Here is a 13,919-nt window from a genome sequence, read left to right as displayed (position 1 = left end):
GTTTTAAATATATATAGTTTTTGTATAAATAAAATATAACAAGTTTTTGTATAAACAAAATATAAAATGTAAAATTAATATTCAATAAAATATTAAATAAAATATTTTTTTACATATGTTTTTTTGTATGCTAATTTAATCTGCGTTTATTCTAGATAATGTATTTTTTCCAATGTATGTGATCTTGAGACAACAGTTGATACAGTTTTGTATCGTATAACAATATTAATTTAAAATGGAAATAAGAGAAAAACATCATCGTGCAATGTGTAATCTTCAAATAACAACGCAAGACAATATTATATAAATAAAAATACATTACCTATTTTAATGTGCAAGTATTGAGATAAATATATATATATATATATATTCTTCTAAACATTAATCCTACTATAAGTGTTGGCTCGATATTGCTCTATGATAGTTATATTAGCATATAAAATAATTGCATTATGATGGCGATTATAATATATTGATTTAAAAGCTTCAAGTTTGTCGTTTGAATAATGGTTTGATTTTCAAGTAGGGAATATTATCATTTGAATAATTAGATTTAGCAGAATATGTCTCCTTAGCTCGTTTCTCTACTTGCGCGCGAATCGACGAAGGAAATCGCGAGTCGCGCTAGGTTGCGAAATATTCTTGCACGTAGCCGAAGGCGAAAATGGCAGGTGTCATTGCGGTATAGCGGTGAAATTATGCGACAGGTATTATGCTGCACTATGTATTCTCCGTTTGGTTGCTCTATCTTTATCCTTTTGGCCTGACGATAGTAATTATATTTTTTGTCTACTTTAACCTTTCTGTGATAGATCTTTTTTCGATATATTGCATTATTTGTTCTTTATACATAAAAAAAAGCAAAATAAAAATTACATTCTTGATGGATTCTTTGGAAAAATGCTCTTATTCTACTTGAACACGTGCGTTACAATTCTTGTGCTTTCTATTAGCTATAGATATTTAAAAAAAAAATGAGAATTCCACAATTATCAAGACATTTGAGAACAATCGATGCTATTCTATAACTTGCAAGCAGAAGGCAGGAAATGTTGAACATGCACGTATATAGGATATTCGTTCTTTCACCTCCGAGTTATAGAACGACCGTTCTCGTTTCACAGTATTGATCTAATGTTGACTGTTAAAAAGCTGTGACACAATCAAAGATCTTAAAGCGTATTGTTATTTGAATTATTCAAGCTTTATTTTAAATTTTCTTTAAAACAAAGCCGGAGGGTAGCCTCAGATTATCGAAGAATTTGCAATTTAAAAAATCCCTCTCTTCCTTTTTTTTTTTTAAATACCTTCTGAGTTCCGAAAATCTATTGAAAGTCAGAAATATATTCACAAGTTACATTCTGTACGATTTGAATTATCATGATGATCATGTTGAAATTACTATTCCGTTTTCAGAATGATTTGTATTATAACATTGGACATCAGTCGTGAAGACGCAATGATATAATATCACTTGAGAATGGGAATTACCTTCGGAAAGATCAATGGTCCGCCAAGCGGTGCTCTCGATCTAATCGCTATAATTATTGATAGGAGCTTAACGACGGTAACAACGGGATAACGATCGCGAGTTCTCTCTCGTTCTTGTTTTTTTTTTATGGTACCGTTTAAAGTCCCCTTGCTACGCAACACCTTTGCTACGGCCCCGATAAAAAAGACAGTCACGTTGCGTAGTTTGTACGTAAATAAGCGCCGGGACGAGATCCGACTATCATATTCACGCAGGATGCGATTACATAAACCAGCAGTCTTTCTCTCGATCCCCTCTACCATTCACTTATTCTTGTCTCCTTCTTCTTTTTTTCTCTGTCTCTGTTTGTGTGTGTATGTGTATATGCTTATATCTGAAATCTTTAAATAGATATTTCATCTCAAATTAAGAAATATAAATTACTTCTTCTCAAAACTTTTTATTTATTAAATTTATTTTATTACATTTATGCCAAAAGATTTATATATTCTATTTATATTTTTGCTTTTCTTATATGTTAGAGAAACATAATTAATTTTCCTCTTTTGTTATTTTTGAAACATTTAACTAAAATATTAACTAAAAACATTTTATAATTATTATTTCAACTTTAAATTTTTGCTATTTTAACATAATTGTGTTGTCTGGATATTTAATTCCATGTAATATATTATTACATGTTTCTATTTTTTATTAATACTATTGTCGCTCTTTGTGGCGCGTGCAACACAGGTACGCAGGCTTGAAAAATACGAAGTTGGCGTGCTCGAGCACGTCAGTGTTTTTTATTACGTTTTAAGTTTTATTCCTATCTTTATTTTTTAGTATGCAAAAACATCTATATTTATCACTTTTATATTTTTTCTGTATACGCATATAATTCTTTCTATATTTCTGTATGAGATATCTCAATGAAAAGTCATATATATCCGGAATCGATTTCTCCACCCTGCGCAACCCCCGTTCCGCACCGTCCTCTCCGCGCTTCCGTTACAAGCATGCATCATCCGTCGTACAGCTGAAAGCGCAACCCACCCCCGCGGTCGGACTTTTGCTGCGGTGAAAAGTGCGTATTAACGATTTAGGAAATTGAACCCTCTCTTTACAACGAAGTTAATAACATTTATAAAAGAGAATACAAACTCCCTATTCATTAGAAATAAATTGGAAACATTTTGATATAGTGTCTCGTGTTTTATTTGATTTTTATCTCATTTTAATTAAATCGCAATGTACTATAAAAATATTATTTTTGTTTATGTAAATAAATATGTCATGTATATATGTATGTGTGCGTGTACGTATGTGTGCGTGTGTGGTATGTGTATAATTTGAATAGAATCTCCCAATTTAATTATACAAATATTATAGAGATAAAATATATTTTTTGTATTATTATTGTAGCTTTAACAATTTCAATTTTCTGTATTTTTGCGTTGACATAATTAAATTTGATTTTATAAAAAAAAAAAACTTCTTAAAATCTTTCTGATACTAAGATAATTTTTATGAAATTGGGGGACAGTCTATGTGTATGTGTAAATATTTGTTTGAACCATTATTTTACTGATAATAATTCAGACAGAGAAACAAATTTGATCTATTTTAATATATTCCAGAATCTTTTTTGTTTTAGAATTTCTACAATCGCGTAAACGGACGAAGTCGATCGATTTCTCAATCTTATGGGGTATTTAAAGCTCTGCCCTGCCCTGCTCTGCTTCCGTTCCCCGTCCTCTCCCGCTTCCCTCTACTGTCCCGGTGGCAACCCTCTCTGCAAAAGCGACCGTGCCTCCCTCTTGCAGTATATGTATATGTATGTGTGTTACGTAAGATTTACATTAAACTTTAACAGCATTTTCTCCAAAGAATTCCGTGACGATGTTTTTTTAGCCAAAGTTTGTGTGTCAAGCTTATCTTTTTTCATAAATAGTTATAAATCTCAATAAATAAGTCTTAAATATAAAGATCACACAACAAAAGATAAAAAACTTTTGATCTCTAAAAATTATAGCTAAACCATATTTTTTTTTTTTTTTTTACTCAACCTTTTAAATTTACTTTAGATGAATTTTTTAAGGTTACAATATTATTGATGCTTTTTAGCAGAAAAATTATGATAGAAAAATTTTTTTTAATATTTTATGTATTATTATAAATTTAAATGACATAATTTTGTTTTTTAAGAATGTAATTTTGTAAGAATAATTTATGACTCATTCTTACAAAATTTATATTCGATCCTATATAATTTTTAATAATCACACACACAACATTTTAAAAATATTCTTCTTCTATTATTTAACATTTGATCTATCTGAAAAAAAGCAACACTGCCAAAGAAAAAGTTATGCACGCATAGTACTCGGTGCACAATCAATCTCAGTTTTCCGATGCTCTACTGGAGATAGATCGACGATCAGTTCCAAGGACACTACTAACAAGCCTAATGATACAACGCTCGCATAGGTATGTTCGAACGGATAGGTCTAAATCGGTAACGATGTCGACGAGCCAAGATGCTCGCAATGTTGTCCTACATCCGATCGCGTCGTAGCACGCTGAGACCGTGCAGTCGATCGATGATCTTCCCTTTTCTATGCTCCCCTTTCTCACCCTTAATCGATACCAAGAGGACTTCATTTATGAGAGCATTTAGCGGAATAATTTCAAGCGGAGCATATATATTTTCATTAAGTATATATCATTATCTGGAGATTTGTGCGCGCGTAAATTTATGGCTTCCTTTTAATAAATATCGCTATTTCTCTGCATTTAATGATCGATGAAAAATTCATAAAGAAATAATATATAATGTAAAATTTTTCTATCAATATAATCATAGATTTTACTCCCCCCGATCGCGTAATACTAATCATGCTAGAGTCCCGTAACACAAACGTAAAAGTGCCCGTCGAAAGCTGCCGCGATATCGGGATATCCCGCTTTAAGGAGCTTCACACTCACTCCCAAGGCGCATGCACGTCGCTACGTAACTTCCTTCTCGAGGATCTCGAGACTCGTCGACGCATTATACCAGTGATTCCCCACATTTTCAACGCACGACAGCACAGGAAGTAAAAACTACGCTGAACTCGTTCACGTCTCGCAAGGCGCATTATCGGGCTTGTTCCATATCATATTCAGCGAATTGCAAGCTTTCGCAAAATTTTTGTAGTGCTATAAAGTTACAATTTCCAGTAAGAGGATTGCTACTCATTGTCAGATTGTTGCTTTTTCGCCATTCCTGAATTTTATAATATTTCGAATATTTCTGAATATATATATACACTATATAAACAAATGAGATTATACATACAGTTCTAAATTTTCCGGCTATATTACACTTTCGTTTTATGATATTGCGTTGCAAAAATTAAATATAAACAATATAAAAATATTAAAAAAATTGAAATATTTAATATAAAATGTAAAGAATAAAATTAGAGATTTGTAATAGAAACTAAATGCGCATTTGTTCACAGTCTCTATTAAAAATCTCTAATTTTTAATTTAGTATTCTCTTTCCGGAGACGAATATCAGTACCAGTTCGTAGAGGGCTGAATTAAAAATCAGCAACATTTCTCTTTGCCTTATCCTTTCATCATATTTACGAAAAGCCGGTGCTATTCACGAGCTGGAGATTCTTGCACTCCATTAACACAGAGAGTTTGCATCGACGAGCCGGAAAGCCTCGTCTCTCGTCACAACGAGTGGGAGATATTACAAAACGACAGTAGAGCATTGTTTTACATCTCCTCCTGCTCCTCCCTGTCCCTCTCGTCTCGTTTCGCTCTTTACCTCACCTTTTATCTCCCAGCGGAGAGAAACGCTCGTGCTTTCGGAGATGCGGAAACGATGCACGTGCGAGCATATCGACGTTTCGTCGTCGCCGATGACGGCGGCGGTGGTGGCATCGTCGCCGTCGTCGTCGTCGTCGTCGACGTCGTCGACGTCGACACGACGAGAAGCGCCCGTCGGTTGCACGGCCGTGCAACTATCGATCTGGGAACCCACGCTTCCGTTCCTCCTCCGTCCTCCTCCGTCGCCGCCACCACCACCACCACCATCACTATCACCACCACCACCACTACCACCTACCTCCCGTAACTGCAGCCGCAGCTGCAGTAGCAGCCACGGTAAGGACTACATCGGCGATTTCGCGTGAAACCATATCATTTTTGTTTATATCTGTTTATACGTGTATATTCTTATTTAAGCGTCACATTTTATATTTAATCATGTGTATGAATTCAGAATTGCATACAAAAAATTGTAGATTTTGTGCTCAAATATAGTTTTCTTGATTCGAAGTAAATGTTTGTTGAAAGAAACTGCGATGGATTTTATGCTGCAAGCGCAAATGCAATAAACTTCCATGAACGTTAAATTAAGTTTTTGTACAAGAGATTATGTAGTGTGTGTGTGTGTGTGTAATACAATAAATCTATATGCTAATCTTGTCTTATATATATATATATATATATGTACTAGTATTAATTGTGCTCGTCATTGTAGATACATGGAAATATGGATGAATATAAAGATAATAATAGAATATAAATGAAATAAAGTATAAAATTATATTAATATATATAAAGATAATGGTATAATGAAATAAGGAAAAAGAATAGCTAATTGTTGAGCAGTTCTCGTCACTGTTTTGTTACAGTTACATTTATGAATTACTCATTCTTTATTTTTATTTTTCATTATCCCACAACAATTATTTATCTTATTTGTCTGTATAATTTCAAATGCAGTTAAATTACTTAATTTTCCTCTCAACACAATTTTAACGATACTTTTAGATATAATGAGAGAAGTAAAAGCTATGCAGATTTATCTTGAAAAAATAAATCTCTTACATTTTCTGCGCGCGTGAATCTAAAAGAAAATTCAGATATAATGTAATGCGAATAAAATATTAAATAGCGCTTACATAAAATAAACAATGAGAAAATATTTCATCGTAAATCGGTTATAAGAACATAACGAATACTGTATCTTGAATGACTGTACTTTGCACAACGACGGTGCATAGAAATAAATTTCATTGCGTCGTTCCAGGAATAAATTAGTCCATGATATTTTATTAGCAGAGCAGCGTACAATTTCAAATAATAATGGTGAGAGAGAAAGAGAGAGAGAGAAAGAGAGAGCGATGACGTTTCACGCGTCGCCGATTGACTTTCGCATCGCGGATGAATTATCACCACGTTATTACGAGATAAAGAGCAACAAGGCATCCGATTACTTGCCATGCAAGATAACCACTGTAAACAGCTTCCAACCGAAGGATGCATTCTTTATTTTTTCGCCGTTAATAATAATTTTATTCCTTTCGCTTATTTCGTAATGCATTTTTATCCGCATCTTCGTGTTATCTCGCTTCTTACTGCCTTCTGATTGAGAGATTAACTGATCGACGATTCGTTTACGCACATATGAATTAATTAATGTATGCGCGTGCATTTGCGAATCCGCCTCTGTGTAATTATCAGGTCAAGAAGATGATTAAAACTTTTAAGTAAATGAGATAATATATGAATATATGTTGTATGTGTGTGTATACATAATGATAACATTATCATTTTTAATGATTCTGTGATAATTATTAAATATTTAATTATTATTTATTAATAACTTTATAATAATTTTGTCATTAAGAAATCAATATAATACTCCATTTATATAATAATTTTAATTGATCTGTCTCTTTCCGCTCTTATTAGACGATTCTAAAGTAGCAAAAGGAGTTATATGCTTTGAGCGCCTTATATTATCTAGCCACTATTCCTCGCATTTGCATCTCTTTTTCTCTGATCGTTCTTTCTTTTTTTTTTTTTTTTTGCATTTCTATAACTTATCATAGCTTATTGCCACACTTTAGTCATGTAAATATCTTACTTACAGCTCTCAAGGGGCTTGTCCCAGATTTCACATAAAACTGCCATCAATCTATTTGTCTAACCCTTCGCGAACGATGGCGTTACATTGAAATTCCCAACGACGCGCGAAAGGGAAAAGTTGGAGGACGCTCTCGCCATTTCGACGAAGTCGACGTGACGCGTTGTGAGACATCGATGACAACGACAACGAACTTTCGATCGACTTCGTCGTCAGGCATCGGCCAGGATATTTTTTCGCAAGTGAAAGCTATGGCCACATGAGATACACTCGTGCGGTGAACGGTGGCGCGCATTTTCGGAGCGGACGAACCGGTTCGAAGGTTCTTCGTTGCGAAATCGATGCACGCCGTAGCCGTTTCGCCGCGATCGCTCATTTCGCGCGTCATCGTCTTAAGCATTTAAGGAATCAAATAATATTAAGATATTTGTCGAGAAGAAAGATTTTCTTAAATATCTGAATAAATATATATCAGGCACTAATAAATCTTTCATAATAGATATCAAAAATATAGGAAATATTGCAAGAATATATTATATTATAGTTGTAATATATTTTTACTTTTCGCTATTTATCATGTGTAATGTTGTGTAAGCAAATATTAAGTGATTAATTATTTAAGCACAATGTAACAATTTATATTATTATAAGATTTCTGGAACCTCCATGGTTAATGTAGATTGATAAAAGTATACCATGATAAATTTAACTATATATAACATTAGTTTATTATTAAGTTATAATTCAGTGCGATATTAATAAAAAACATAACTTTCTGCTATTTATCTTTATAAGAAGTTTTTTAATTAATAGATAATTCTTTTGCTTTACGATCTATTCAACTTGAATTAATTTGTTGAATGCTTTAATAATTCTTGCTATACAAGAAATACACTTGATTTTCTATACTTTGTTAAGGATTATATTTAATAATCTTCAAAAATAGTATTAAATGTTATCAATAATTTTCCACATTAAAAGTTATAAAAAGCTTCAATTTTGCTTAGCACATTTTTCGCGAATTATTTTAAATTCTATTTTAAATTTGTATTTGCTGTCGGTTCTGATCAATTTAAATTATATTATTTAATACTTTCACAGTATATATCTCTTTTTGTAAAATGTCAAACTACCAAAATAGTTTATAGCTCTCTCTATATAAACATATTATTTTTTTTTAACACATATAAAAGTTTAAAAATTGAAAATTATTTAGAAACGCATCTAAAATATATATGCTAAATGTTTATAAGTATAGAAAGTAGTAGTCAATAGTATAACGCAATCAAAGTTTTCGTAGAAAAGCTGCTTAAGAAACGAAAGATGGTGCCGAGAATTTAAATTGTGTGTGTTATAGTATAATTATTTGAAACATATACACAACGCATATATTTGCATTCTTATTAAAAATATTCTTCCGATAGAGATAATCGCATTATTGCATCAATTATTGTCAATATAATTACCATTGACAATATACATTATACAATATAATTATCAGTATCAGTAGCAGATAATATTATACAATATATATATATATATATTATGATTCAAAGGTTTTGATTATGAAATCAGTACACTATCGTTACTGATGTTCACCTGATTTATGCATCTGTCTATTATTATCGTGTATGCTAATACTACGACACACGAATTATAGCTTTTTTGCAAATCTGTGAAACAAAAACTAAGTTAACTTGATTAATACGAGAACGGAGCTAATGCTTGTGAAAACAACAATTCGCATTTTTTCATGGTCAATATCTTTTCAATTTTTTTAAATTTTGCTTAAGTATTTTATATCAAATTAAATTTGTAACTTCAATATTCAGAGTATTTTGAAGAGCGCTAGTTTAAAAAAAAAAGCCATAATTATCCATAGTATATATAAAAGATTGTTATTGCAGTGATATAAGAAGATTAAAAAAAAAAGGAAGAGAGATAATTTGTATTTATTACAAAATGTCCAAAAACGTATGAAAGTGATTCTACGATATCGCGCCTCCCGGTCGTTTCGAATACGAATACTCGATCGAAACGCACGATGCCGAGCGAATTATGCAAAGCGAAAGTACCCACGTAAGAACGGGTTGCGCAAAAACCCCGTAAGAAGAATACCCGTGTGAGGCCAGCTGGTAATACCGTATTGGCGAAGAGGACGCGGGAGTGAGTTTCCTGTCGACAGATTTGCGTCGTCCTTATATATAGATATATTTTAAGATTTATCATTCTTCACGTCTTCTGTCAATCTCACAGGCAAAATACGACTCGAGCGAGAAATGTATAAAAGTAATCTACTTTTGTAATTATTTTGAGGAAAAATAATACTTAAGTATTCTGATTAAAATTTATTTTCACGCTAATTACGTCTGATTTATTCTCATTACAAAGCTGCTTCACGCCACAACAATAATTATAAAATAATTACAACCTATATACTGATGCTATAACGTATTATAATACGCAGCATATTAAATTAAATATATTTAACATATTAATCACATAAGCGTACCATAAATATATTATGTTAATATATTGCTATTATAAATGTCTATATCTTTTCCTCTGTCTCACTTATGTCCCTGCATGTTTTAACAAAAACATTTGTAAAAAATTAATTTAATTAATTTATTGAACATTTTTTCTCTTCTTCTTTAAATTTTCACATAAGAAAAATTTATTTTATATTGAATAGTTAAGTAATAAAAAGAAACGTAAATTGCGACGTACGTACGCTTCGATTCTGATCAAAAGAGAAATTCTTAACAATTCGACAGTGTATGTATCAAGCGTCGATTATGATAAAAACGATAGTCGTGCATCGATATATTTTTGAACTGAGCAATTGTATCAGTATTTGCAACTGACGATAGTTAATAAAGTAAAATATAAAATCTTATTCTAGTTATAGTAATATTCAATAAAATATATTGTATTTTTAACATTCTGCATTATTTCTATTATTTTTATGTTTATCCTATTAATTCGTTTTTGAAAACAAGAATTGTGCATCAAAGATTAATTTAATTATTATTAGAGCGCGCCCCACTTCATGTTACAAATTAGTATGCTAATCAATTCACAAGAGGTGATATTTGGTATTGACTATCTGTTGTTGTATAAGTGGATATTAAAAACATAAGCGAACAATCCGAGCACAAATGGACATGCCAAAGCGATGTGTAACGAGAGATTTATTACAACGTTCGGTGCACGCGTGATTAATGAGATTTTATAATTCACGTCGAATGGCGATCAGACATCGCGTTCTATTTCGTCATGTAGATGATATATGAGTATAAAGGGTTAAAGATCGAGTATCCCAATATCTCAATACGCCTCACAATATCTCGTTTCTGCCTCGATAAAATTTTAAGTTCTAGAAATTCAAATGTCTGAGAATATATCAACTAAAATATTCAAAATTTTTAGATTTGTAGAGAATGTATAAATATTCATCCTTTTTAATAATTTCACGATTACGTTATCTTATCCGATTTTAGATCGCTTTAAAACTAAATGTACAAAAAATCTATCAAGATTAACAATCGTTGATAACTCTCGGTTACAACAAATTAGATAAATTCCATTTAGCGAGTAGCTATTCTTATCTAAATTACCCCATTTATAATGCAGATAAAAGAAAATGGAAGATTAAATTAAACCAGTTTAGCGATCAATTAACCCGTAATCCGTTTAAATCTTATAGATTTAAATATTTTTTAAGTAAATCGAGTATCGTTTATTTCAATCTCGCGATCGAGTCCTTTACCTTTTATGCTCCCCGACGAGGTGTGCGGCGTCTGGGGTGCGTGCGAGGTCAACGGCAACGGCGAGCCCGAGGAGGTCGCGGAGTGTTCCAGCTTGGAACTCACCGCGCTCCACATCTCGAACATGTTGAACGCCGTGGTGACGGTGTCGTGGGCTGACGTTTGCCAGGCTGATGCCCTGCTGAATCAACGGGCGCCCTTCGCCGGCCCGATGTAACATTCGCGGCCGCGTAACCGCGTTAACCCCCTGAAGATTTTCGCCCCCGTCAGGGCCGATGTACCACTGCTCTTTAAAGGACAATTTGTTTACTATGGTGCGACACTCGCGATTAATATATTTTGTCGATTCACCATAAAGTTATAAAGTTCGTATTTCCGTCCTTTTCTTTTTCTCTGTTTTTTCTTCTTCTTCTTCTTCTTCTTCTTCTTGTTCCTCCCCCTCCTTCTCCGCCTCCTCCACGCCACCCCAACGACAGTGCAACGTGACACGATTTATTGCGTACTACCACTAACCCCCTCGATCGACGTAAAAGTCGTCGTTGTTGTCGTTGGTTTAATGATCGCACCGATAGTGCTCGCTCTTAGTCGCCTCGTAGTCGCAGCACGCCGAGTCGAGTACTCGTTGTAGTCGTTAACGTCGTTGCGTTCACTTCGTTTGCTGTTATCGCGGTCGTTGGCGCGCTTTCCATAACCGTTGTCCACGTAACCGTCGTTGCTGTCATCGGGAATCGCGCGAACTCCCAACGACGTGACATGGCTTCGTCGAATTTCCTTTCTAGTTCTCGATCTGGAAGGAAGTTGTCATCGCGCCGCGCGCGTGGGCGATCATGCGAGAGTTGTCGTATATATGACATTTGTTGCCTTATATTCACTTTGTGAGACTGATTCTGTAGCTAAATCTAACGGAAATTTTCAAGGAACTAAAAATATTAGTAGAACTCTTTACTATTACTGCAATTTATATGTTAAAAATTGTCTCAAATAAAAACTTTGAAATCTCTGATCTTTAATCCATAATACAACGTGTTTTCTCTCCTCTCTCTCACTTTAATTTTATCTTTTTTATTTTTTTTATAAAACCCAACAGGATATATTCTCATATGCATTTAGATTAATCCAGTATATAACCAAACCTCTGTTGCAAATCTCTGATTTAATGTGATTTCATATATTTTCTCAGTTTCAATAAGTGTATGAGAAAAACGAAAGAGGATTGAAAACATCAAATATATAAGATTAACTCATGCTTGATCGGACACAACTTCCATCGAATCGTTTCGTGCTACTTTATCTCGGACGGAGGGAAATTAAAATTTCGCCAGACAACGAACTATTATAATATTCGCAGAATCAATAATTAAAAAAAAATTCTTTGAATACATCATGAATTGCGACACATTATAGATTAACAAGACAAAAAATGTTTCATAGAAATACCAACACAAAATTCAAATTATGAGACATTTATATAATCCTTTCGAAAGTTCTCGGATCAACTTTCTAAAATGACAACGAAAATCGCTTTTATAATATGCAGTCTAAATAAAATGTAATAATAAAGCAAATAGTGTGTGTACAAAAAGCAAATTATATTTATACATATATAAATTGCTTTTATATATAAATTGCTTTTATTATATATATATAAATAATAAATTCAAACTTTTGATTCAATTTCTTGAATAAAAATTTCAAGAATATTTTAAAGCCAATTCTTTAATCAGAAAGCTTTAGGACTTTAGGAAATCAATATATATATATATACCGAAAAATGCACATTATTATGTATTCAAGAATTGAAGATTGCAAGCATTAGACTATAAAAACTGTAGAGAATAAAAATAGCTATTAAATAAAACCAGTTCAAATAGAATCGTTTAAGATCGAAAAAAGTAAAGAATTTAAATGGCAAGTGTATAAAACCTGACGACACATCATTAATCCTGAACGATCGATCTCTGGCCGACACGAAAAAGAGGCCGACTCCTGGCGCATCGATCCTGCATTTCCATGCACCGTGATGGTTCCCCTTTAATCCCAACCGCGTTGCAAGCAACGGAGAGCTCACGTCGAGGGGAACCGCGCTTCGCTATCGAGCGAAGCTCGGCGACCACCGGCCGAGCTTTGCGAGCCTGTTTCTCAACCACCCACCCATACAGGGTGTCCCAAAAAAATATATACGTCAATTGTACAGCAAAATCGGAAGATTGATTCTTGATTTTATTTAACTTTGTTTATGAAATTCAAACTTTATGCAATGGATCTTTAATCTATTAAAAGAATATATCAGTTTATACATTCTAAATTTAATGTTTAATTTTTAACAACAGAGAACCAAACAATTTCAAGAGGATTAGTAGATTAAAATATAAAGATTTAAAATAAATATTAAAATTTAAAAATCAGACACTTTTAAGAGATATATCTCTATAGTATCCACAGATTCAAAAAATCCAGTTATTAATGAATGCCCATATGATAGCATTCGATAAACTGAATATCTAAGAAAACAAAGAAATCTAAATAGCCACATATTAACTAAAGAAAGATATTAATATTATTATAATTTTGGAGTCTTGTGTGTAAAAAGAGAATCCACGATTTACGATCGTTTGAGAAATGCAGCTCTCGCGAGAATACTGAGATCACCGTTATATATGAACGCGGTGGATGTCCGTTGACCACAATGAAAGGAGAAAATTGCGAGAGAAGAGGAAGGAAGGCGGAAAGTACAAGAGATAGAGGG

The 13,919-nt window shown here is 32.9% G+C and overlaps 1 protein-coding gene across 5 annotated transcripts in view; it reads right to left on the bottom strand.

Moving 5' to 3' along the window:
- The window catches only part of LOC115244693 (probable nuclear hormone receptor HR3), an 88,834-nt gene that overhangs the window by 50,825 nt on the left and 24,090 nt on the right, over nt 1–13,919 (bottom strand). Inside the window, exon 2 of one of the 5 annotated variants that reach the window (XM_029822570.1) lies at nt 11,176–12,072. The exons of 3 other annotated variants lie outside the window; for them this stretch is intronic. In XM_029822570.1, coding sequence (XP_029678430.1) covers nt 11,176–11,299 — 124 coding nt within the window. In that variant the 5' untranslated portion in view covers nt 11,300–12,072. The remainder of the gene's footprint in view (nt 1–11,175; nt 12,073–13,919) is intronic. One more of the 5 variants, XM_029822569.1, reaches the window with a different exon arrangement.

This window comes from Formica exsecta, unplaced genomic scaffold, assembly GCF_003651465.1.
Source record: "Formica exsecta isolate Colony F162 unplaced genomic scaffold, ASM365146v1 scaffold83, whole genome shotgun sequence".
Taxonomy (NCBI): domain Eukaryota; kingdom Metazoa; phylum Arthropoda; class Insecta; order Hymenoptera; family Formicidae; genus Formica; species Formica exsecta.
The sequence above is the reverse complement of the archived record's forward strand: the minus strand, read 5'-3'. Positions and strand labels throughout refer to the sequence as shown.